The sequence below is a fragment of the Elephas maximus genome, chromosome 25 (assembly GCF_024166365.1).
Source record: "Elephas maximus indicus isolate mEleMax1 chromosome 25, mEleMax1 primary haplotype, whole genome shotgun sequence".
NCBI classification, from domain to species: Eukaryota; Metazoa; Chordata; class Mammalia; order Proboscidea; family Elephantidae; genus Elephas; species Elephas maximus.
This window is the reverse complement of record NC_064843.1, coordinates 37,115,587-37,139,064: the sequence shown is the minus strand read 5'-3', so window position 1 is coordinate 37,139,064 and position 23,478 is coordinate 37,115,587. Positions and strand designations below refer to the sequence as shown.

At 39.4% G+C, this 23,478-nt stretch overlaps 1 protein-coding gene across 3 annotated transcripts in view; it reads left to right on the top strand.

The window, feature by feature from the left end:
- Positions 1-23,478, top strand: part of ASXL1 (ASXL transcriptional regulator 1) — a 93,786-nt gene that overhangs the window by 8,543 nt on the left and 61,765 nt on the right. For 2 of the 3 annotated variants that reach the window (XM_049869978.1, XM_049869979.1), the window contains one exon: positions 1,003-1,111. In XM_049869978.1, coding sequence (XP_049725935.1) covers positions 1,003-1,111 — 109 coding nt within the window. Of the gene's footprint in view, positions 1-1,002; positions 23,434-23,478 lie in introns of all 3 variants that reach the window. The other variant, XR_007515463.1, reaches the window with a different exon arrangement.

The following is a 23,478-nucleotide window of genomic DNA, read 5'->3' as shown; positions in this document are numbered from 1 at the left end:
ATTTAGTAAGTAGCCTCCGTCTCACCGAGTTATCGTTATTTTGCAACCTACAGTTGCGGCAGGGATCATGAAACAACTTAATACGTCATGTTTTTTGTTTTAATGTTTGAACATTAACCAAACCAAACACGTTGCTGTCAAGTCAGTTCTGACTCATAGTGACCCTATAGGACAGAGTAGAACTGCTGCATAGGGCCTCCAAGGAGTAGCTGGTGGATTCGAACTGCTGACCTTGTACTTAGCAGCTGTAACACACAGTAGCTGTTAATCACTGCGCCACCAGGGTTCTGTTTGAACGTTACTGGGATTTAAATCCACCTGATTGATTTTTCTTTATATGTTCAAATTTAAATGATTGCTCTTGGGTGGATATAGAGTAAAACCCTCCTCTCCTCTCTCAGAAGAGAAAAAGAAAGTGAGATACTGTTCCTTTTGTATACTTATTAGGAAATACTTAACAGAAAAAGTGTGCTTGTTTTGTTGGGTCAGCATCATTGATTCTGTGGTCTTTGTGCTGATAATGTTATGTGGCCATTTCTGAGCATGATACGCAGGTTAAAATGTAAATGCTAGGAAACTCAGTTTGGCTTCTAATTAATATTAACATTTAATTTTTTAAATTTTACTGAAACTTAATATTAAAATGTTGGGTAATTTTTTTTCAAAACACCTGAGTAAACTTGAAAAATTATTGTTTTTTTCCCCTAAATTTCTTAGGAATATGGTTCATATTGTGAAAGGTCACTAAAGAAGTGTTAGGTATGGAGTTGGGGGTATCCTGTAACACGTTTATCCCAGAGCTTGTTGGGTGCGATTTCGGTGAATTTCATTCGGTTACTCTTTTACTGCTCTCACAGCAGAATCATTGTCATGGATCTTTTTTGTATTTCTTGTCCCCTTTTATCTTGATATAAGAGTGAGTTGGGAGGGTGTTAGGACTTGGAGCAAGTGACACATGGATTTGTATGACTCACTCTCGTTCATCCTTTTGTGTTTTTACAGTGGGACGTCCCCTCTGGCATGCCTCAATGCCATGCTACATTCCAATTCAAGAGGAGGAGAGGGGCTGTTTTATAAACTGCCTGGCCGAATCAGCCTTTTCACACTCAAAGTAAGCAATATACACTCTGTTTCAGTGCAGCGATTCTCAGAATTTTTGTGTGCGTTAGGATCACCTGGAATGCTTGTAAAATACAGATTCTTGGAGCCTACCCCAGAGATTCTGAGTCAGTAGATCTGGAATGGGGCTCATGAATTTGCATTTCTATAAGCAGTCAGGTGATACTGATGCTGTTTGTCCTAAATGACACTTTGAGTGGGATGTCTTAGTGCGAACAGGGTATTAGGAATTACTTAGTCAAGTCAGCTATTATCTGTATAGTCTGCTTTTGCTCGTCTGTGTCTTTGTAGATGGAACAAAATTGGAGGATAAGTATGTGTGGGGGTAATTGTAACTGTGCCTTAATTAGGGTTTTGTCTGTAGTAATACTGTGAAGGATAAATTACTGGGCAGCTGAAGTAAGATCTACTCTCTGGAAAATAACTGAAATGTGAATATTTTTGTGGAAATTCAGAAGTTCCTCAGTGTTTACTAAGTGACACTGATTACAAAGGAAAAGAACTTAAATCAGGTAGACTTTATGGTAAAGCTTAAATAGACCGGAGATGAACAGGCTAATTTTTTTCTACCATTTGTGATGTACGTGGCTATCATTTAGACCAGAGGTCAGCAAACTTAGAGGGCTAGATACAACATGCCTTAAACTTCGTACATCCGCATGGTTGTAACTACTCAAGTCTGCCGTTGTAGCAGGAAAGCAGCCGTAGACAGCTCACAAACAAATGGGCATGTTCTAATAAAACTGTTTACAAAAACAGTTGGTGGGCCAGATTTGGCCTCCAGGCTGTAGTTTACCCACCTCTGATTTAGACACAGGATGACCTGTTGACAGTGGGGACACTAAGAATTTGCTGCTAACCCTCATACTCTCCCATAATACATTTATAAATTGCTGTAATTATGCAGGCCTTCCCCTTTTAGTTTTGTTTTATTGATAGACTATTAATTAAAAATTGATTAAATACTTGAATAAATACCAACTGTATAACTGATGGGCATAAACATTGCTGTTTAAATACACGTCAAATGACTCTTCTGTTGAGATGTTTTTGCTGTTTTCTGTATTGTTTTTATTTCTAATATTTTGGACTTTTTTTCCCTTTTGTCCTTGTCTCCTTTTATTGTTAAGAGGCAGCATAGCCAGGAACTGAGCCTTGAGAGAGACAGAACCCTGAGTTCAAAACCTAGCTTTGTAACCTGAGACCAATTTAGCCCTTTTCATGGTAGGGTGTGCATTCCTGGCACAAGTCAGTCTTTAATAAATGGTGGTCTTTATAGTGTTCTTTTAGCTTCTTTATCCTTAATTGCCTGTTAATGGCATTTTTCTGTTTCAGTTGCGGTTAACAGGAAAGAAGAATAACTTTTTCTGTGAGTGCTTTGAGGATAAAAAATAGGAGCTGAGTTTTATTTATTTATTTTTTAAATTTGACTCTGGGCAGAATTTTTGGCGTAGTTCATGCTCAATAATTGAACTGAATTATATTTCTTCATTTTAATTTTAATATATTTTTTCTACCTTATTTATGAGCTTTCATTTTTCTGTTACAAACCTTTGAAAGCACCACTGTATGAATCTGTTGTACGCCTGGTGGCTGCTTCTCCCAATCTGCAGCCCATGTCTGAGATGCGCTGACTGAAGAAGACATGCTTACTGGCGCATCATTTTCTCTGTCTTCCACTTAGTGTTGCTTATCCTTCATGGTGTCTTGCTCATTGGAGATGTGCACCAGCAAGCTTCACTTCTCTGATATTCGTTGTGCTCTCTTTGGATTAATCGTTTGCTCAACTGGTTTCTCCAAGTAGACTGTAAGCCCTTTTAGGGTAGAGTCTATGTCTTATTCATTTCAGTATCCACAGTACTGAATACAAGTAGCTGTCGATAAATGTATATTTAATGAATGAACTAGTGAGTAATGACTTCATTGTGGTACTTCGTTATTATCCTTTTGCTTTGACATGTGATAATAAATTCTCATAATTGTAATGAAACTGTTTGTGGATCTGCCTCTGGCATCTAGCTCAGATCTCAAAGCCAAAATGAAGGGTGCATACTGCTATAGCTTTGGTAGAATTTTAACTTGGTTAATAGTATCTGTGTGTGTGTATCTTGACGTGTTTGACCTGGTAGAAGAGCAATATATGCTTATATGCAAAATGCAGGTTTCTAACAGAAAGTGAAAGTAACCTGTAAAATTCTGCCACCTGTATCCACTCTTAACAATATATCATTACTCCAAACAAACAGAACAAAACCATCACCACTGAGTCAGTTCCAACTATAGCGACCCTATAGGACAGAGTAGAATGGCTCCATAGGGTTTCCAGGGAGCAGCTGGTGGATTTGAACTGCCAACCTTTTGGTTAGCAGCCAAATTCTTAACCACTGCGCCACCAGGGCTCTGTTACTGTAGCTGTTTAATATTAAATAATAATTTGTATTATTAATAATAATAAATTGGATTATATGCCTTATAGCTTTGTTGCTTCCTTTATTAAGTTAATATATCTTGGATCACCTTCTATTATGGTATGTATAGATAGACCTTAATCTTTTTAAAGACTGTTTTGGATTCCAGGTTATGAATGTGTGGTAATTCATTAGCTTCTGGTTAAATTCCTTATTAATACACTGTCTCCCAGAAGTTTTGCAGGTATTTTCTTTATTGATATTCAGGAATGAGTGAAAAAGGATACCAAAAATCTGAACCAGCTGATTATACCTTGTTCACCTGAGAACCTGGGTCTGTCCAACAAACACCTGAGTCCCTGGTGGTGTTGAGTACATTTTTTTTTTTTTTCTTTTTTTAGCCTTCAGGTTTTTATTTTGAAGAATTTCAAACCTGTACACAAACTGAAAGAATACTGCAGTGAACATCCCACCCATATAACTTTCACTTGCAATTACTGTTTATTACAGATATGTCACATTTGCATTAATCCCTTGTTACATATGTATGCATTTTTTTCAGAACTATTTAGAGGGGATGATAAGTACAGACATGACACTTTACCCCTAAAAATTTTAGAATGTATGTCTTAAGAATAAGGACATTTTCCTACATAACCATGATGTCATTGTCACTTTCAAGAAACTTAGCATTGATGGAGTAGTATAGGATTATATGGTATTCATGTTTTTCTCTGGTTGCTCCAAAAACGTCCTTTATAGCTTATTTTAAAATCCAGCATCCATTCAATGATCATGCATTGTATTTGATTGTCATGTCCCTTTAACCTCCTTTAATGTAGACATGTGCCCTTGCCTTGTTTTGTTTTCATGACATTGACATTTTTGAAGAGTCCAAATGTGTTGTAGGATTAAATACATTTTTAAATAACTCTTAAGAGTGTAGAAATCTTGGTTTCTACACTAGACTCTCCTAAGTTTGCAAGGCCTAGATGTTGTCTGCTATTTTAGGCTGTGGCCAAAAGCCACTCAGCAGTGAGGGATGGCACGTAATGGAATGTTGCTCATAGTGATCTACCTAGGGTTAGTTTGTTCAGGATCTTGTCTGAAAAAAGGGACAAGACACACACTATTTAGCTCACATTTCTCATTTTTTTTTTGAAAATGGTAGTGACACCTTTGAAATCTGGGGACATTTTCTTTGCCTAAGCTTTCCCCCTGTGTTAAGGAAGGGCATGTGCCGAACGATTTGGTAGGTTTTCTCCTCCCTGCCTGGAATTCTCTTCTGGCGGATCATCCAGTTCAGAAGTATGTGTATGTATGTGGCTTTGTTGCTTCTTTGAAAACAGGAATTCTTTCAGTTCTGGATACTTTTGTGAGGCTTTATCCATGAGTAGGCTAGAGTCTTTGGCCATGCCACAGCATGCCTTCTCTGATGAAAGTTGTTCTGGGTGATGTCATGATTAAGTCTGATACTATATATGGATGCTTGCATCAGTCCTTAGAGCTAGCCTTCAGGAATGGATTGGATAGAGGGAACCTATTCTCGCTTTTAATTCTTGATTTGAATTACTTTCCCTAAGCTTTTCCTGATATCATTTGTCAGTGTCGATCATTGCCTAGTTAGAGATGGGATTTATACCGTTCTTTGAACTTGGAATTTCCTATCCTCAAGAAACAACTGTGCACTCATTATAGTGTTCTGCCTTCTTAGGACTTTCATGCTCAACTGCTCTATGCTGTTGTTACTGAGTGATTGTGTCACAGGTGAATTTAGACTGGGTTGGTGGATGGTCATTCCAGCACACACTGTCAGGCATAACTGCAGTCATCTGAATGTTGCTGAGTTTTGTTTTTGCACAAGTTGAGATGTTACTCATGGTTATTTACATCTTACTATACCTCATGTGACAACATAGGTCTCAGCCTTCAGAGTCTGTTTTTATTCCATTAAGAGGGCCAGTTGACCTTTCTAATATATGGAAATAAGAAAATGTAAAAAAAATCTTCTCAGTAAAAGGAATAGATGACTACACTCTAGTATCTATCCATTAAATTCACAGTTTGCAAATAAGAGAAAGGAAAAAGCAAATGGGGGAAGAAACGGAGATAATTACTGCATTCTCACGATGTTGCTTAAGTAACTACAGTTAAAATACTCACGCACGACTTCATGTTGTGTGCGGTGGAGTCAGTTCTGACTCACAGGGACCCTGTGGGACAGAACAGAACTGCCCCTGTAGGATTTGTTTTTTTTTAATTTTTGTTGTGCTTTAAGTGAAAGTTCACAGATCAAGTCAATCTCCCATACAAAAATTTATATACACCTTGCTGTATACTCCTAGTTGCTCTCCTCCTAATGAGACAGTACACTCCTTCCCTCCACTCTCTCTCTTCATGTCCATTTGGCCAGCTTCTGACCCCCTCTGCCCTCTCATCTCTCTTCCAGACGGGAGCTGCCCACATAGTCTCATGTGTCTACTTGATCCAGGAAGCTCGCTCTTCACCAGTATCATTTTCTATCCCATAGTCCAGTCCAATCCCTGTCTGAAGAGTTGGCTTTGGGAATGGTTCTTGTCTTGGGCTAACAGAAGGTCTGGGAACCATGACCTCCAGGGTTCCTCTAGTCTCAGTCAGACCCTTAAGTCTGGCCTTTTTACGAGAATTTGAGATCAGCATCCCACTGCTCTCCTGTTCCGTCAGGGATTCTTTGTTGGTTCCCTGTCAGGGCAGTGATCCGTTGTAGCCCTGCACCATCTAGCTCTTCTGGTCTCAGGCTAGTGTAGTCTCTGGTTTATGTGGCCCTTTCTCTCTCTTGGGCTCATAATTACTTTGTGTCTTTGGTGTTCTTCATTCTCCTTTGCTCCAGGTCGGTTGAGACCAGTTGATGCGTTTTAGATGGCTTCTTGCTAGTGTTAAAGACCCCAGATGCTACTCTCCAAAGTGGGATGCAGAATATTTTCTTAATAGATTTTGCTATGCCAATTGACTTAGATGTCCCCTGAAACCATGGTCCCCAAACCTCCACCCCTGCTACGATGGCCTTTGAAGCGTTCAGTTTATTCAGGAAACGTCTTTGCTTTTGGTTTAGTCCAGTTGTGTTGACCTCTCCTGTATTGTGTGTTGTCTTTCCCTTCACCTAAAATAGTTCTTGTCTTTTGTCTAATTAGTGAATACCCCTCTCCTCCCCCCCCCCCACTCTTGTTACCATCAAGAATATTTTCTTCTCTGTTTAAACTATTTTTGGAGTTCTTATAATAATGGTCTTATACAATATTTGTCCTTTTGCAGCTGACTAATTTCATTCAGCATAATGCCTTCCAGATCCCTCAGTGTTATGAAATGTTTCATGGATTCATCATTGTTCTTTATTGATGTGTAGTATTCAATTGTAATGAGTATACCAAAATTTATTTATTTATTGATCCATTGATGGGCACCTTGGTTGCTTCCATCTTTTTGATATTGTAAACAGTGCTGCAGTGAACATGGGTGTGCATATATCTGTGTAAAGACTCTTATTTCTCTAGGATATATTCCAAGGAGTGGGATTGCTGGATCATATGGTAGTTCTATTTCTAGCTTTTTAAGGAAGTGCCAAATCAATTTTCACAGTGGTTGTACCATTTTGCATTCCTACCAGCTGTATATAAGTGTTCCAGTCTCTCCACAACCTCTCCAACATTTATTGTTTTGTGTTTTTTTGGATTAATGCCAGCCTTGTTGGAGTGAGATGGAGTCTCATTGCAGTTTTGATTTGCATTTCTCTAGTGGCTAATGATTGTGAGCATTTCCTCATGTATCTGTGAGCTACCTGAACGTCTTCTTTAGTGAAGTGCCTGTTCATATACTTTCCCTGTCTTTTAATTGGGTTATTTGTCTTTTTGTAGTTGAGTTTTTGCTGTATCGTGTAGATTTTAGAGATGAGATGCTGATCCGAAATGTCATAGCTAAAAACTTTCTCAGTCTGTAGGTAATCTGTTTACGCTTTGGGGGAGGTCTTTGGATGAGCATAGATGTTTGATTTTTAGGAGCTCCCGATTGTCTAGTTTCTCTTCTTCATTGTTAGTAGTGTTTTGTATACTGTTTATGCCATGTATTAGGGCTCCTAGTATTGTCCCTATTTTTTATTGCATGACCTTTATTGTTTTAGATTTTATATTTAGGTCTTTGATCCATTTTGAGTGCATGGAGTGAGGTATGGGTCTTGTTTCATTTTTTTGCAGATGGATATCCAGTTATGCCAGCACCATTTGTTAAAAAGACTGTCTTTGCCCTGTTTAACTGACTTTGGGCCCTTGTCAAATATCAGCTGCTCATATGTGGATGGATTTATGTCTGGATTCTCAATTCTGTTCCATTGGTCCATGTATCTGTTGTTGTACCAGTACCAGGCTGTTTCGACTACTGTGGTGATATAATAGATTCTAAAAACAGGTAATGTGAGGCCTCCCACTTTGTTCTTCTTTTTCAATAATGCTTTACTTATCTGGGGCCTCTTTCCGTTCCGTATGAAGTTGATGATTTCTTTCTCCATGTCATTAAAAAATGTCGTTTGAAATTTGGATCGGAATTGCATTGTATCTAGAGATTGCTTTTGGTAGAATAGACATTTTTACAATGTTAGGTCTTCCTATCCACGAGCAAGGTATGTTTTTGTACTTACATAGGTCTCTCTTAGTTTCTTGCAGTAGTGTCTTGTAGTGTCCTTTGTATAGGTATTTTACGTCTCTGGTAAGACCTATTCCTAAGTATTTTATTTTCTTGGAGGCTACTGTAAATGGTATTGATTTGGCGATTTCCTCTTCCATGGTGTTTTTGTTGGTGTAGAGGAATCCAACTGATTTTTGTATGTTTATCCTGTATCCTGATACTCCGCTGAACTGTTAGTTTCAATAGTTTTTTTGAGGATTCTTTAGGGTTTTCTGTGTATAAGATCATGTCATCTACAAATAGAGATACTTTTACTTCTTCCTTACCAATCTGGATGCCCTTTATTTCTTTATCTAGCCTAACTGCTCTGGCTAGGACCTCCAGCCCAATGTTGAATAAGAGTGCTGAAAAAGGGCATCGTTGTCTGGCTCCCAATCTCAAGGGGAATGCTTTCAGAGTCTCTCCATTTAGGATGATGCTGGCTGTTGGCTTTGTATAAATGCCCGTTATTATGTTGAGGAATTTTCCTTGCATTCCTGTTTTGCTGAGAGTTTTTATCATGAATGGGTGTTGAACTTCGTCAAATGCCTTTTCTGCATCAGTTGATAAGATCCGGGTGGTTTTTGTCTTTTGCTGTGTTTATATGATGGATTACATTAATTGTTTTTCTAATGCTGAACCATCCCTGCATACCTGGTATAAATCCCACTTGGTCATAGTGAATTTTTTTTTGATATGTTGTTGAATTCTTTTGGCTAGAATTTTGTTGAGGATTTTTGCATTTACGTTCATGAGGGATATTGTAGTTTTATTTTGTGGTGTTTTTACCTGGTTTTGGTATCCAGGATATATGCTGGCTTCATAGAATGAGTTTGGGAGTATTCCGTCCTTTTCTGTGCTCTTAAATACCTTTAGTATAGTAATGGTGTTAACTGTAGTAATGGTGTTAACTGTTCTGGGAAAGTTTGGTAGAACTCGGCAGTGAAGCCCTTCGGGCCAGAGCTTTTTTTTGTTGGGAGTTTTCTGATTACCTTTTCAATCTCTTCTTTTGTTATGGATTTATTTAGTTCTACCTTTGTGTTAGTTTAGGTAGGTAGCGTGTTTCTAGGAATTCATTTATTTCTTCCAGGTTTTCAAATTTGTTAGAGTATAAATTTTCATAGTAATCTGATATGATTCTTTTAATTTCAGTTAGGTCTGTTTTCATATCGCCCATCTCAGTTCTTATTGTGTTATTTGCTTCCTCTCCTGTTTTTCTTTTGTCAGTTTGGCCAGTGGGTTATCAATTTTGTTAATTTTTTCAGAGAACCAGCTTTTGGTCTTACGAACTCTTGCAGTTGTTTTTCTGTTTTTTCAGTTGCTTTCTTCTGGTGCTTGAGATTTTCTTTTGTTGCTCTCTTTCCTTCTATTCAAGTTGTAGGGATAATTTTTTTATTTCGGCCCTTTCTTTATATTGATACAAATTGACTTCAGAGCACTGCTTTAGCCTATCCCAAAGGTTCTGGTAGGAAGTGTTTTCATTTTCATTGGATTCTATGAATTTCCTCACTCCATCCTTGATGTCTTCTATAACCCAGTCGGTATTGTTCAGTTTCCATGTGCTTGATTTCTTTTCCCTGCTTTTTCTGTTATCAATTTCTACTTTTATGATCTCAGGGTCAGAGAAGATGCTTTGTAATATTTCGATGCTTTGGGTTCTGCTAAGGCTTGCTTTATGATGTGATATGTGGTCTTTTCTGGAGACTTTCATGTGCACTGGAAAAGAAAGTATACTTGGCTGCTGTTGGGTGGAGGGTTCTGTATATGTCTGTGAGGTCAAGTTGGTTGATTGTGGCATATAGATTTTCCGTGTCTTTATTGAGCTTCTTTCTGGATGTCCTGTCCTTTCCCAAAAGTGGTGCGTTGAAGTCTCCTACTATAATTATGGAGCTGTCTGTCTCACTTTTCAGTGCTGTTAGAGTTTGTTTTATATACCTTGCATCCCTGTCATTGGGTGCATAAATATTTTATATGCTTATATCTTCTTGGTATATTGTCTCTTTACTTATTATATGGTGTCCTTCCTTATCCTTTGTGGTGAATTTAACTTTAAAGTCTGTTTTGTCAGAAATTAATATTGCCACTCCTCTTTTTTGATTGTTGTTTGCTTGATATATTTTTATCCATCCTTTGAGTTTTAGTTTGTTTTTGTCTCTAAGGTGTGTCTCTCGTAGGCAGCATATAGATGGATCATGTTTTTTTATCCATTCTGCCAGTCTCTGTCTCTTTATTGGTGCATTTAGTCCATTTACATTCAGCATCATTATGGACTGGTATGATGTAGTTAGTGCTGTGATTTCTATGTCTTTTTTTATGTGTTGTTGATCGTTTCTTTTTCCCACTTAATTTTTTGTGCTGAGTAGTTTATATATTGTCTTTTCCTCTTATTGTTGATTTTGTTTCTGCTGAGTCCCTATTTTTTTCTTGTATTTTATTTTGATGAGTAGGATTGTTAGTTTCCTTTGTGGTTACCTTAATATTTACCCCTATTTTTCTAAGTTTAAACCTAACTTTTATTTTCTTTATATCGCCTTGTCTTCTTTTCCCCATGAAAGACCTATGACTACAATGGAAACCCTGGTGGCGTAGTGGTTAAGTGCTACGGCTGCTAACCAAAAGGTCAGCAGTTCGAATCTACCAGGTGCTCCTTGGAAACTCTATGGGGCAGTTCTGCTCTGTCCTGTAGGGTCGCTATGAGTCGGAATCTACTCACAGCAGTGGGTTATGACTACATTCCTTAGTCCCTCTTTATTTTAATGTTATCTTCTTTTCATAATGACGTCACTGTTTCCCTGTTTTGAGCGTTTTTTTAATCTTGATTTATTTTTGTGATTTCCCTGTTTGGGTTGACATCTGATTGCTCTGTCCAGTGTTCTAGTCTTGGGTTGATATTTGATACTGATTTTTTAACCAAAGTACTCCCTTTAGTATTTCTTGTAGTTTTGGTTTGGTTTTTATGAATTCCTTAAACTTCTCTTTTTCTGGAAAAGTCCTAATTTCACCTTCATATTTGAGAGACAGTTTTGCTGGATGTATGATTTTTGGCTGGCAATTTCTTTCCTTTAATGATTTACGTAAGTCATCCCATTGCCTTCTTGCCTGCATGGTTTTACTGAGTAGTCCAAGCTTATTCTTATTGACACTACTTTGTAGGTGATTTTTTGTTTATCCCTAGCAGCTCTTAAAATTCTCTCTTTACCTTTGATTTTGGCAGGTTTGATTATAATATGTCTTGGTGGCTTTCTTTTGAGATGTACCTTATGTGGAGTTCGATGAGCATCTTGGGTAGATCTTCTCATCTTTCACGATATCGGGGACATTTTCTGCCAGCAGATCTTCAACAGTTCTCTCTGTGTTTTCTGTTATCTCTTCATATTCTGGTACTTCAATCACTTGTTTATTTCTCTTGATAGAATCTCATATGATTCTTAGGGTTTCTTCTTTTTTTTTTTAATTCTTTTATTTGATTTTTCTTCAAATATATTGGTGCCAAGTGTTTTATCTTCAGCCTCACCAATTGTGCCTTCCACTTTCTCAGTTCTGCTCCTCTCACTTTCTGTTGAGTTGTCTGCTTTTATAATTTTATTGTTAATCTTCTGACTTTCTGATTGTTGTCTCTCTGTGGATTCTTGCAGCTCATTAAATTTTTCATTATGTTCTTGAATACCCTTTTTAATTTCTTCAACTGCTTTATCTGTGTGCTCTTTGGCTTGTTCTGCATATTGCGTGATCTCCTTCCTAATCTTGTTCCTGATGTCTTGAAGAGTTCTGTATATTAATCTTTTGTATTCTGCATCTGGCAGTTCCAGGAAGGCACCTTCATCCAGAAGATCCTCTAATTCTTTGTTTTGAGAGCTTGTTGAAGCAATCATGGTCTGCTTCTTTATGTGACTTGATACTGTCTGTTGTCTCTGAGCCATCTATAAGTTATTGTATTAATTTATTTTATGTTTGCTTCTTACATCCTAGGTTCTTGCTTTGTTTTGTTTTCATATGTCCAAATAGGTTGTTTGAGTGAGTTAGCTTGATTATTTTTGCCTTTGAAGCTCTAATGTCCTGTCACCAGATTGCTAGAGCTGTTACCTAGGAGCCCATTCACTTTTCTTGTATGGATTCAGCTCAGGTGTCCATGTACTTAGTCATCAAGTGTGTGGTACTGGCTCTGTCCTAAAGTCTCAGAGAGGCAGGGGTGATTGGTGTAGGTACTGGTATCTGGTTGCAGCAGGGGGGTCACGCTCTGAAGATGGCAGGGAGCTGACAACCATCCTCCAAGCGTCTGTGAGGAAAGCGCGTCCCTGTTCCCTAGAGCGCACAGGTGGATAAGTTCTACAGACGGACCTTGGCCACCCAGTGCTTTTGGTTGTAAGGATTGGGAGGTACCAGTTATCCTTGGACCCCTGTTGCAGGTAGCTGCAGGTAGCTGGATGACTTGAGTGGGGCCACTAGCCCTTATGCTTCTGATATGGGTAGGTGAGGACCCTGTTTAATAGGCAAAGTGGTATCAAACATCAAACACCTTACTCTCTACCACACAGTGGAAACAGTTGCAGTCTGCCAACAAGGGCCTGTTCTCCTGAAATAGGCCCACACAGATCCATGCAGAGGGGAAAGGTATTCAAGATCCATGGACTGTTTATGCCTGGACAGGAGGCTTCTGTCCTGAGCTCCCCAGGTCAGTGAAGCTGGCAAATTATCTTTTTCCCCAGTTGTAAATTTATTCCTTCTCCAAGGCCAGAAGAATGGCTCACGGAGCTCAGTAGGGCCTATCTCAGGCCCAGGGAAATGGACAGCCACTGAAGCCGGCTTGGGGACAGGGGGTGAGGTAAGATATTTGCAAGTACTTAGCTTTTGTCGAGAGTAGTGTTCTTCTCTGCTTCCGGAGGTGTGAGTCGGCTGCATGGCTGTCTGTTTCTCCCTGAAGAAACTGCAGCTGACTGCTACTACCAGCCCACCGCAGTTGCTCCTGGGAATGGCGCCTGGCGGATCTCCGCGATTCAGGTCTAGAAACTCCTCTCTGCTTCTGAACCATCTCTCCCTCTCCCTGCTGTTCAGTGTGTTTTTTAACTTTGCCTTTGGTAGTCAGGGCTATAGCTTGTCATAAATATAATTGTTTCACTTGTGTTTGCAGGTCTTTGTTGTAAGAGGGATCACTGGCGGTGTCTGGCTACTCCGCCATCTTGGCCCCGCCTTCCCCTGTGTGGTTTTCTAGGCTGTAATCTTTATGGGAGCAGATCATCAGGTCTTTTTCCCATGGAGCCGCTGGTGGGTTAAAACCACCAACCTTTCAGTTAGCAGCTGAGCGCTTAACTGCTGCACCACCAGGGCTCCTTTGCACAACTCCATACTTATAGTAATTTCAGAACTATTTATGTCACCATTAGATAACAAGAAAACGAATGGGGAAGTCTGGGCTTAGATACAATAAAATCGTGTAGTTTTTACCATTGGAGACACAACATCAGAATCCATTTTGATTTTTGGTAGGCGCACAGGAAGCAGATTCTTCTGTTTAAAAAAAGTGGAAATCAGATCATGTCTGTCTCCTGTTTGGCCCTTGCCTACTTCCCTGGAACTTTCCCTTACTCATCAGACTTCAGTCATTGTAAAATTTGGGTAATAGTAGTAGAAGCATCAGAACCTGTCTAATTTCAGGAGGGATAATGCAAATCAACATCAGCCCAAGGCAGTCAGACATACTTCCACTCTCCAACCTTTTTAGCCGTTCTCATACCAGCTGTCCCTCCCACAGCACCCTTTACTATCTTCTAGGTTTGATAATCCATTGCAGTGGCCACACAGAACTCACAGACGTATTTACAGTTAAGTGGCTTTTAAAGGAATAGGGTGCAACTTGGGATCAGGATCAACAGGCTGCAACTCGAATGAGGAAGCATGTAGGCAGAGTCTCCCTTGTTCAGTGCAGGACAGCTTTCTCAGCTTCTCACAGTTGTGCAGGTCTCTTTTTCTCTCAGGACAGGCCTTGTCTTGGCCCCCTCAGAACAGGATCCTCTTGGCCTTACCATCTGTTGCTGCTGATTCTGCCATTTGGCCCCTTCTGGGCCTGTTGCTACCAGTTCTGCCTCTGAACCCCTTCTGAGCCCTCACTGTCTTCAGTATAACAGCCCTTGACCGTGTTACAGCTCTTTTAGGAGGTTCCTTGCCTCCTTTCTCTCTCTCTGCTGCTTCTCTGTTATGCTGCTTCCTGTCTGAAAAACCTCTCTGGGGCTGGCTGCTTAAATTACCAATTCTGTGTCAATTTCAAGGCATGGCACTCCCACCAGGCCACAGACACTTCATTTGTGTAGTAGGCTACAACTCACCTCATTTGTATATAGTCTTATTGACCAATCCCTGCAAGGGGTATACTAATCACAGGGCAAGCTGCTGCTGGGACCAGACAAAAGGTATGAACACTGTGTTGACAGCTTACCCAGGAAATGTCAGTCACCTTAGACAAAAGAAACAAATCCTCTAAGGGTAGAAAATTAGGGCAAAGGTGACTTCTCTGGATTTAAGGGAAAGATCTCTCAGGCTGTTTTTCCAGAAAACTGCAGCAAAAGGCCATATAAAGGAATTCATTTCATCACAGCTACCTTGACCTTCACTTAGTTTCTCAAACACCTCGAACTTGTGTCTGTCTGAGATGCTTTGTACTTGATAGCCTGGAAAATGCTGCTCTTTGGTCTTTGCTCGAAAGTAACTTGTCATTCGGTTCCAGGTCCAATAGTGTTTTCTCAGGGGTGCTTTCTTTAACTACCAATCTAATTCCACATTATTTGGCTGTTGTTTATTTTCAGTAGCCCCATCAGCATCTGAAATTACCTTGTTTATTTGGTGTCTTGGTTATTTTTAGCCTCCCCACTCTAGAATGTAAGTGCTGGTAGAACAGGGACTTTTTTTCCAGTGTCCCCTATGTCTGGCACTCAATTAGCCAAATGAAAAATAGAAAATAGCAACATTAAAATCTTAAGCCAGCTAATTGTTTGTCCTTGTATTTCACCTTGCCTTTGTATCAGTTTTTGTTATAAAATATGGAAGTTTTGGGTTATTTTTTCTTCTGCTCAGCAAGATGACTATTAAAATATTTTATTGAGTTTTTGGTGGAAGTTTACATAGCAAGTTAGGTTCCCATCTGATGATTTCCACCCGAATTTTTCAGTGACCTTAGTTATGTTTATCACAGCGTATCAACATTCTCTTTAATTGTGTTCTGTTTGTTGCCATTCCAGTAATGTAGTTCCCTGCCCCTTTATCTTCTCATCTTTGCTTTTGAGAAATTGTTGACCTTTTGGTCTCATACTGATGGTTTTTAAGTAGGGAACAGATCTTGTGGGTAATATCCTTTACTTTGTGTGCCACTCTGCTGTTTCACTGAAAGGTGATCTCAGGAGATAGGCTTGGTTCTAGGTTTAAAGAATGTCTCGGAGGTCTTCTGTTCTCTGCTGTTGCAGTTTGTCTGGCTATCTTTTTTTTTTTAAATAAGAATTTGAGTTCTCCATATTTTTCTCCCATTCTATCCAGAACCAACTATTGTGACCCTAGTCAGAATGGTCAGTGGTGGTAGCTGGGTACCATCTAGTTTTTGTGGTCTCAGGGTGGAGATAATCCTGGAGCCCTGGTGGCTCATTGGTTAAAAGCTTTGGTGAGCTATGATTGCTAACCAAAAGGTCCGCACTTCAAATCCACCAGCTCATCCTTGGATACCCTATACAAAAAAAAAAAAAAAAAACCCATTGCTCTCAGGGCATTCTGTTCTATCTTGCACAGTCGCTATGAGTTGGAATTGACTTGACAGCATTGGGTTTTTTTTTTTTTTTTTTGGTTTATAGATAGTTCTGAAGCCCTGGAGGCACAGTAGTGGTTAAGAGCTTGGCTGCTGACTAAAAGGTCAGCAGTTCGAATCCTTTTGCTGCTCCTTGGAAATCCAGTGGGGCAGTCCTACTCTGTTCTATAGGGTCACAGTGAGTTGGAATCGACTCGACATTGAGTTCGTGTTTTTTTGGTTTATAGACACTTCTTTCCGTTTTCACCTATGTGTGCATCTGTACCTACCTGTGTTCCAGTTTGCCTATGCCCATCTGTATGTGCTCAAATGCAATTATTACTTTGATTGTGCTGTGTTCACTGCATCCACCATCGGTTCCACTTCTCCCATCCCCAAAAATAGCTAGTATAAAACGATTTCCCCCTCCCGCTTTCCTGGTAAGCACCAATGAACATTGATTTCTATCTATTGTTGTTTTCTTATAAAAGAAGGATCATACAATATTTCTCCTTATTTGCTTGACTTACGTCACTAAACATTATGCTCTCCAGGTCCGTCCATGTTGTTGTATGTTTTACAGACCCGTCATTGTTCTTTATGGTTGCATAGTATTCCACTGCATGTATATACCACAGTTTGCTTATCCATTCATCCGTTGATGAACACTTCACTTGCTTCCATTTATTTGCTGTGATGAATGAAGGAGAAGTGAACATAGGTGTGCATATGTCTGTGTCATTATTTTAAGTCTCTAGGGTATATACCTAGAATTGGGAATCCTGGATCATAGGGTAGTTCTAGTTTTTGAGAAAGCACTGTATTGTTTTCTATAACCCAAAAAACCCAGTGCAGTCGAGTCGATTCCGACTCATAGCGACCCTATAGGACAGAGTAGAACTGTCCCCTAGAGTTTCCAAGGAGCGCCTGGTGGATTTGAACTGCCAACCCTTTGGTTAGCAGCCGTAGCACTTAACCTCTACACCACCAGGGTTTCCATTGTTTTCTACAGTCCCACCAGCAGTGGATAAGGATTCCAATCTCCCCACATCCTTGCCAATGTTTGTTTGTTTTATCATTGCCATTTTAGCTGGGTTAAGATGGTATCTGGAAACCCTGGTGGTGTAGTGGTTAAGAGCTACTACAGCTGCTAACCATGAGATTGACAGTTCAGATCCACCAGGTGCTCCTTGGAAACCCTATGGGGCAGTTCTGCCCTGTCTTTTAGGGTCTCTGTGAGTCGGAATACTGAATGGCAACGGGTTAGGTTTTTGTTTTTAAGATGGTATTTCATTATAGTGTTGATTTGCATCTTTCTAATGGTTAATGATCGTGAAGATGTTTTCATATTTGTTGGTGCTTGGATATCCTCTTTGGTGAAGGTTCTGTTCATGCCCTTTGCCCATTTTGTGATTGAGTTGTATGTCTTTTTGTTGTTGAGTTGTAGTTTTTTTTATAGATTTTAGAGATCAGACCTTTATCAAATAACTCATTCCTGAAGATTTTTTCCCAGTCTGTAGGTTGTCTATTTACTGTTTTAATAAAATCTTTTGATGAGCATATGTTTTTAATTTTTATGAGATCCCCTTTTTCTATTTTGTCTTCTTCTATTCGTGTGTTTGTTATGTTTGTTATCCAATTTTACAAAAGATTAGGTCCCATAGTTTTTTCCCTATATTGGTTTCCATGAATTTTATGGTTTTAGATTTAACATATAGGTCTTTGATCCATTTTGAGTTAGTTTTTGTATATAATGTGAGGTGTGGGTCCTGTTTTATTTTCCTGGAGGTGGGATATCCAGTTTTGCCAGCACCGTTTATTAGAGAGACTGTTTCTGCCCAACTGAACGGGCTTTGACCCCTGTCGAAAATCAGTTGTCCATAGATGGCTGAGTTTAATTCTGGGCTCTCCATTCTGTTCCCACTGGTATGTCTATTGAACCAATACTAGGCTGTTTTGATTACAGTGGCTGTGTAGTATGTTTTGATATTGGGGAGAGTGAGGCCTCCTGCTTTGTTCTTTTTCTTCAGTATTGCTTTGGCTATTCAGGGTTTCAGCAGCATGACTTTTGAGAGCCATTTTTTTTTTTCTTGCCCTCTTCGGGGCAGTTCTACATAAATCTGAAAGAATCTGCTGACACTAGAAATGTCTTTCTTTCCCAGTCTGTGGCCATAATCTGATTCCTCGTAATTGCTGCGGTGAGAATCTGAGCCATTAGAAATGGTTTAAACATTTTAGGTACTTTTTGATACCATATTATTATTCTTTTTAGAGTTTTGAGCTTATTAGAAAAACAAATTTCTCCTTAAATTTAAAATGGTTTTGATATTTTTAGATTATGTCTTTTGTGTCTGTGTAAGCCTTATCAAATACATGATCTTCTTAATACATGTCGTACCTTAAATGATACTTAAATGATGTATCCAAGTTACTTCGAACTGTACTTACCATGACTGTCTTATTTATTTTTTGGTACATCTTATCGTTAGTAACATGTACTATGTGCAGTGTTGTAGTGCATATTTTGCTGATGTCATCATTCTCAGATGTTCATTTGCAGATGGTCAATGTTATGATTTAGTGTTCAAAGCACTGCCGTATAGCAGGCTGTGGCAATAATAATGGAAAAAAAAAAAAAGGTATTCGGCTTACGTCAACTTACAACGGAGTTGTCGAAATAAAGCCCCGTCATTTTTTTTTTTTATAAGTCCGGGACTGCCTATACTTAGAATCCTAGAATTTTTGTGTGGGAGGGGATCTCAAATCATTCTGTCCATTCTCATTTTACAGATAAAGAAGTGAGCTTCCAACAGATTAAATGATTTATCTGTGATCACACATCTGTGTGACAAGTGTGTGTGGCTGAGTTGGGACTAGAATCCAGGTCTCCACCTTTGCGTTTGCTTTCTTTACATTATGGCAATGTAGAATAAAGTTTTTCTTCAGGTCTTATGACCTTGGGCCATTTCATCTTTGTGAAGCATCTGGTGAGTTCCTTGATATTTCTCAAAATGTTGTTTTTACTCTCTTTATTGAGAACTCTGAAGTTGAGAAGCAAAAGTAACTTTTCACATACTCAGATGTGAGCTCTGGTTATGGCTGGTTGCTTTGAATTTCTGGATCCTGCTTTAGTTAATCTCGACGTTTTTAATCACTGACTTTCTCTTCTGTGCCGGAATGACTGATACATGGTGGTTACAAAAGCCCTGGAATAGGAGTTGGGTCTGGATTCCAGCGTTAATATTTCATGTATTACTGAATATCTTTACATTGCTCCTATAACAGAAATACCCCAAGTGGATGGCTTTAACAAAGAGAAGTTTATTCTCTCACAGTATAAAAAAAATAGTAGGCTAGAAATCCAAGTTCAGGGCTTCAGCTCCAGGGGTAAGGCTTTCTCCCTCTGTCAGCTCTGCAGGAAGGTCTTTGTCATCAATCTTTCACTGGTCTAGGAGCTTCTCAGTGGAGGAGCGCTATGTTCCTGGCACTACTTTCTTGGTGGTATGAAGCCCCCCTCCCCCCTCCACCGTTGCTTCTTTCTTTTATATCTCAAGAGATTGACTTAAAACACAACCTTAATCTTACACATTGAGTCCTGCCTTATTAACATAACTGCCTCTAATCCCACCTCATTAACATCATAGAGGTAGGATTTACAACACATAGAAAAATCACATCAGATGACAAAATGGTAGACAGTCACACAACACTGGGAATCGTGGCCTAGCCAAATTGGTACACATTTTGAAGGGACATAATTTAGTCCATAACAGTACCCTTCCTTGTCTCTGACACTGAGGAATTAAAATAGAAGATAGACTGGTTGTTTAAATGCTTTAGGGGTAAAGTCTTTTTATCTCATGAAATGGAACTGCAGAGTATAGGTGACTGTGAAACTGCTCTTCTCGAAGCAGGCGTGAGGGCCAAATTTCTCCATCTTTTGTGGGTCCCACCAGTCCCGTTACATGCCCTCAGTACCTAAGGCATCTTCCCGAAGATGCTTCCAGTGCTCATGTTCTAGCATTCGGATTATTTTGTGTGAAGAGTAAGTCAGACTGGATATTTTTCTTTCTCATTCTTTGTAATTTATTTGGCATTTATTGGAGGTTGTTTTATTGCAGACCCTGTTCTGCTCTGTACCATAGGAAGTCTGCACAGAAGGCCCAGTTAGTAGAGCAGGACCATTTGCTTTGGTTATTGTAGCAGCAGGTTTTTTTTTTTTAATTGTGGTAAAAATATCTATAACAAAACATTTGTCAATTCAATTTTTATAGGTATAATGCTGTGACATTGATTAAGTTCATCATGTGCAACTGTTACCACTATCATTTCCCAAATTATTCCACCATCATTAACAGAAACTCAGTGCCCCTAAGCAAGGACTTCCCCTTCCCTCTCCCTCCTGTCCCTGGTAACTACTACTAAGCTTTGATCTCCATACATTTGCCTGTTTCATATAAGTGGGATCATATATCTTTTGCGACTGACTTATTTTACTCAGCGTAAGGTTTTCACAGTTCATCCATGTTGTAGCATGTATTAGGACTTCATTTCTTTTTATGGTTGAGTAATATTTCACTGTATGTATGTACCACGTTTTGTTTGTTCGTTTATCTGTTGATGGACATTGAGGTTGTTTCCATCCTTTGGCTATTGTGAATAGTGCTGCAGTGAACATTGGTATAAAGGCTTCTGTTTTTGTTCTTGTTTTTAACTCTTTTGGGTGTATACCCAGGATTTGGATTGCTGGGTCATATGGTAGCTCTATGTTTACTTTTTCGAGGAATCACAAAACTGTTTTCCACAGTGGCTGTATCATTTTGCGTTCCCATCAGCAGTGGATGAGGGTTTTAGTTTTTCCACATCCTGTCAACACCTGTTATTTTCTTTTTTTTTTTTTATCGTAATTATTCTACTGGTGGTGAGATGGTACCTCATTGTGGTTTTGATGTGCATTTCTCCCATGACTAATGACGTTGAGTGTCTTTTCATGTGCTTGTTGGGCATTTGTATATCCTCTTTGGTGAAATGTCTATTCAAGTTCTCTGCCCATTTTTCGATTGGGTTGTTTGTCTTTTTGTTCTTAAGTTGTAGGAGTTCTTTATATGTTCTGGATATTAAATCCTCACGAGATATACGGTTCCCCCAAATTTTCTCCCAGTCTATAAGTTGTCTCTTCATTTTGTTGATAAAATCCTTTGAGCAGCATTTGGTTTTGATAGAAGCTTTGACCCCTCAGTTGGTAAAAGATTTCTTATTTTTCAAGTAATTCTTTTTTAATTTTTATTGTACTTTAAGTGAAAGTTTACAAATCAAGTCAGTCTCTCACACAAAAACCTATATACACCTTGCTACATACTCCCAGTTGCTCTCCCCCTAATGAGACAGCCCTCTCCCTCCCTCCACTCTCTCTTTTCGTGTCCGTCTCGCCAGCTTCAAACCCCCTCTACCCTCTCATCTCCCCTCCAGGGAGGAGATGCCAACATAGTCTCAAGTGTCCACCTGATCCAAGAAGCTCACTCCTCACCAGCATCCCTCTCCAACCCATTGTCCAGTCCAATCCCTGTCTGAAGAGTTGGCTTTGGGAATGGTTCCTGTCCTGGTCCAACAGAAGGTCTGGGGGCCATGACCACCAAGGTCCTTCTAGTCTCAGTCAGACCATTAAGTCTGGTCTTCTTACAAGAATTTGGGGTCTGCATCCCACTGCTCTCCTGCTCCTTCAAGGGTTCTCTGTTGTGGTCCCTGTCAGGGCAGTCATTGGTTGTAGCTGGGCACCATCTAGTTCTCCTGGTCTCAGGCTGATGTAGTCTCCGGTTTATGTGGCCTTTTCTGTCTCTTGGGCTCGTAATTCCCTTGTGTCCTTGGTGTTCTTCATTCTCCTTTGATCCTGGTGGGTTAAGACCAATTGATGCATCTTAGATGGCCGCCTGCTAGTGTTTAAGACCCTAGACACCTCTCTCCAAGATGGGATGCAGAATATTTTCTTTTTAGATTTTATTATGCCAATTGACTTAGGTGTCCCCTGAAACCATGATCCCCAAACCCCTGCCCCTGCTACACTGGCCTTCAAAGCATTCAGTTTATTCAGGAAACTTCTTTGCTTTAGTTTAGTCCAGTTGTGCTGAGCTCGCCTGTATTGTGTGTTGTCTTTCCCATCACCTAAAGAAGTTCTTATCTAATGTCTAATTAGTGAATACCCCTCTCCCACCCTCCGTCCCTCCCCCCTCTCATAACCGTCAAAGAATATTTTCTTCTCTGTTTAAACTATTTCTTGAGTTCTTATAATAGTGGTCTTACACAATATTTGTCCTTTTGCAACTAATTTTACTCAGCATAATGCTTTCCAGATTCCTCCATGTTATGAAATGTTTCACAAATTCATGAATGTTCTTTATCGATGCGTAGTATTCCATTGTGTGAATATACCACAATTTATTTATCTATGCATCCATTAACGGGCACCTTGGTTGCTTCCATCTTTTTTGCTGTTGTAAACAGTGCTGCAGTGAACATGGGTGTGCATATATCTGTTCATGTAAAGGCTCTTATTTCTCTAGGGTATATTCTAAGGAGTGGGATTGCTGGATCGTATGGTAGTTCTATTTCTAGCTTTTTAAGGAAGTGCCAAATCGATTTCCAAAGTGGTTGTACCATTTTACGTTCCCACCAGCAGTGTATAAGTGTTCCAGTCTCTCGACAACCTCTCTAGCATTTATTATTTTGTGTTTTTTGGATTAATGCCAGCCTTGTTGGAGTGAGATGAAGTCTCATTGTAGTTTTGATCTGCATTTCTCTAATGGCTAATGACTGTGAGCATTTCCTCATATATCTGTTAGCTACCTGAATGTCTTCTTTAGTGAAGTGTCTATTCGTATCTTTTGCCCATTTTTTAATTGGGTTGTCTTTTTGCAGTATCATGTAGATTTTAGAGATCAGGTGCTGATTGGAAATGTCATAGCTAAAAACTTTTTCCCAGTCTGTAGGTAATGTTTCTACTCTTTTGGTGAAGTCTTTGGGTGAGCATAGGTGTTTGATTTTTAGGAGCTCCCAGTTTCTTCTGCATTGTTAGTAATGTTTTGTATACTGTTTATGCCATGTATTAGGGCTCCTAACGTCCCTATTTTTTCTTTGATGATCTTTATCGTTTTAGAGTTTTTATTTAGGTCTTTGATCCATTTTGAGCTCTCTTTTATGCATGGAGTGAGGTATGGGTCTTGTTTGATTTTTTTTTTTTTTTGCAGATGGATATCCAGTTATGCCAGCACCATTTGTTAAAAAGACTGTCTTTTCCCCATTTAACTGTTTTGGGGCCTTTGTCAAATATCAGCTGCTCATATGTGGATGGATTTATGTCTGGATTCTCAATTCTGTTCCATTGGTCCATGTATCTGTTGTCGTACCAGTACCAGGCTGTTTTGACTACTGCGGCGGTATAATAGGTTCTAAAATCAGGTAATGTGAGGCCTCCCACTTTGTTCTTCTTTTTCAATAATGCTT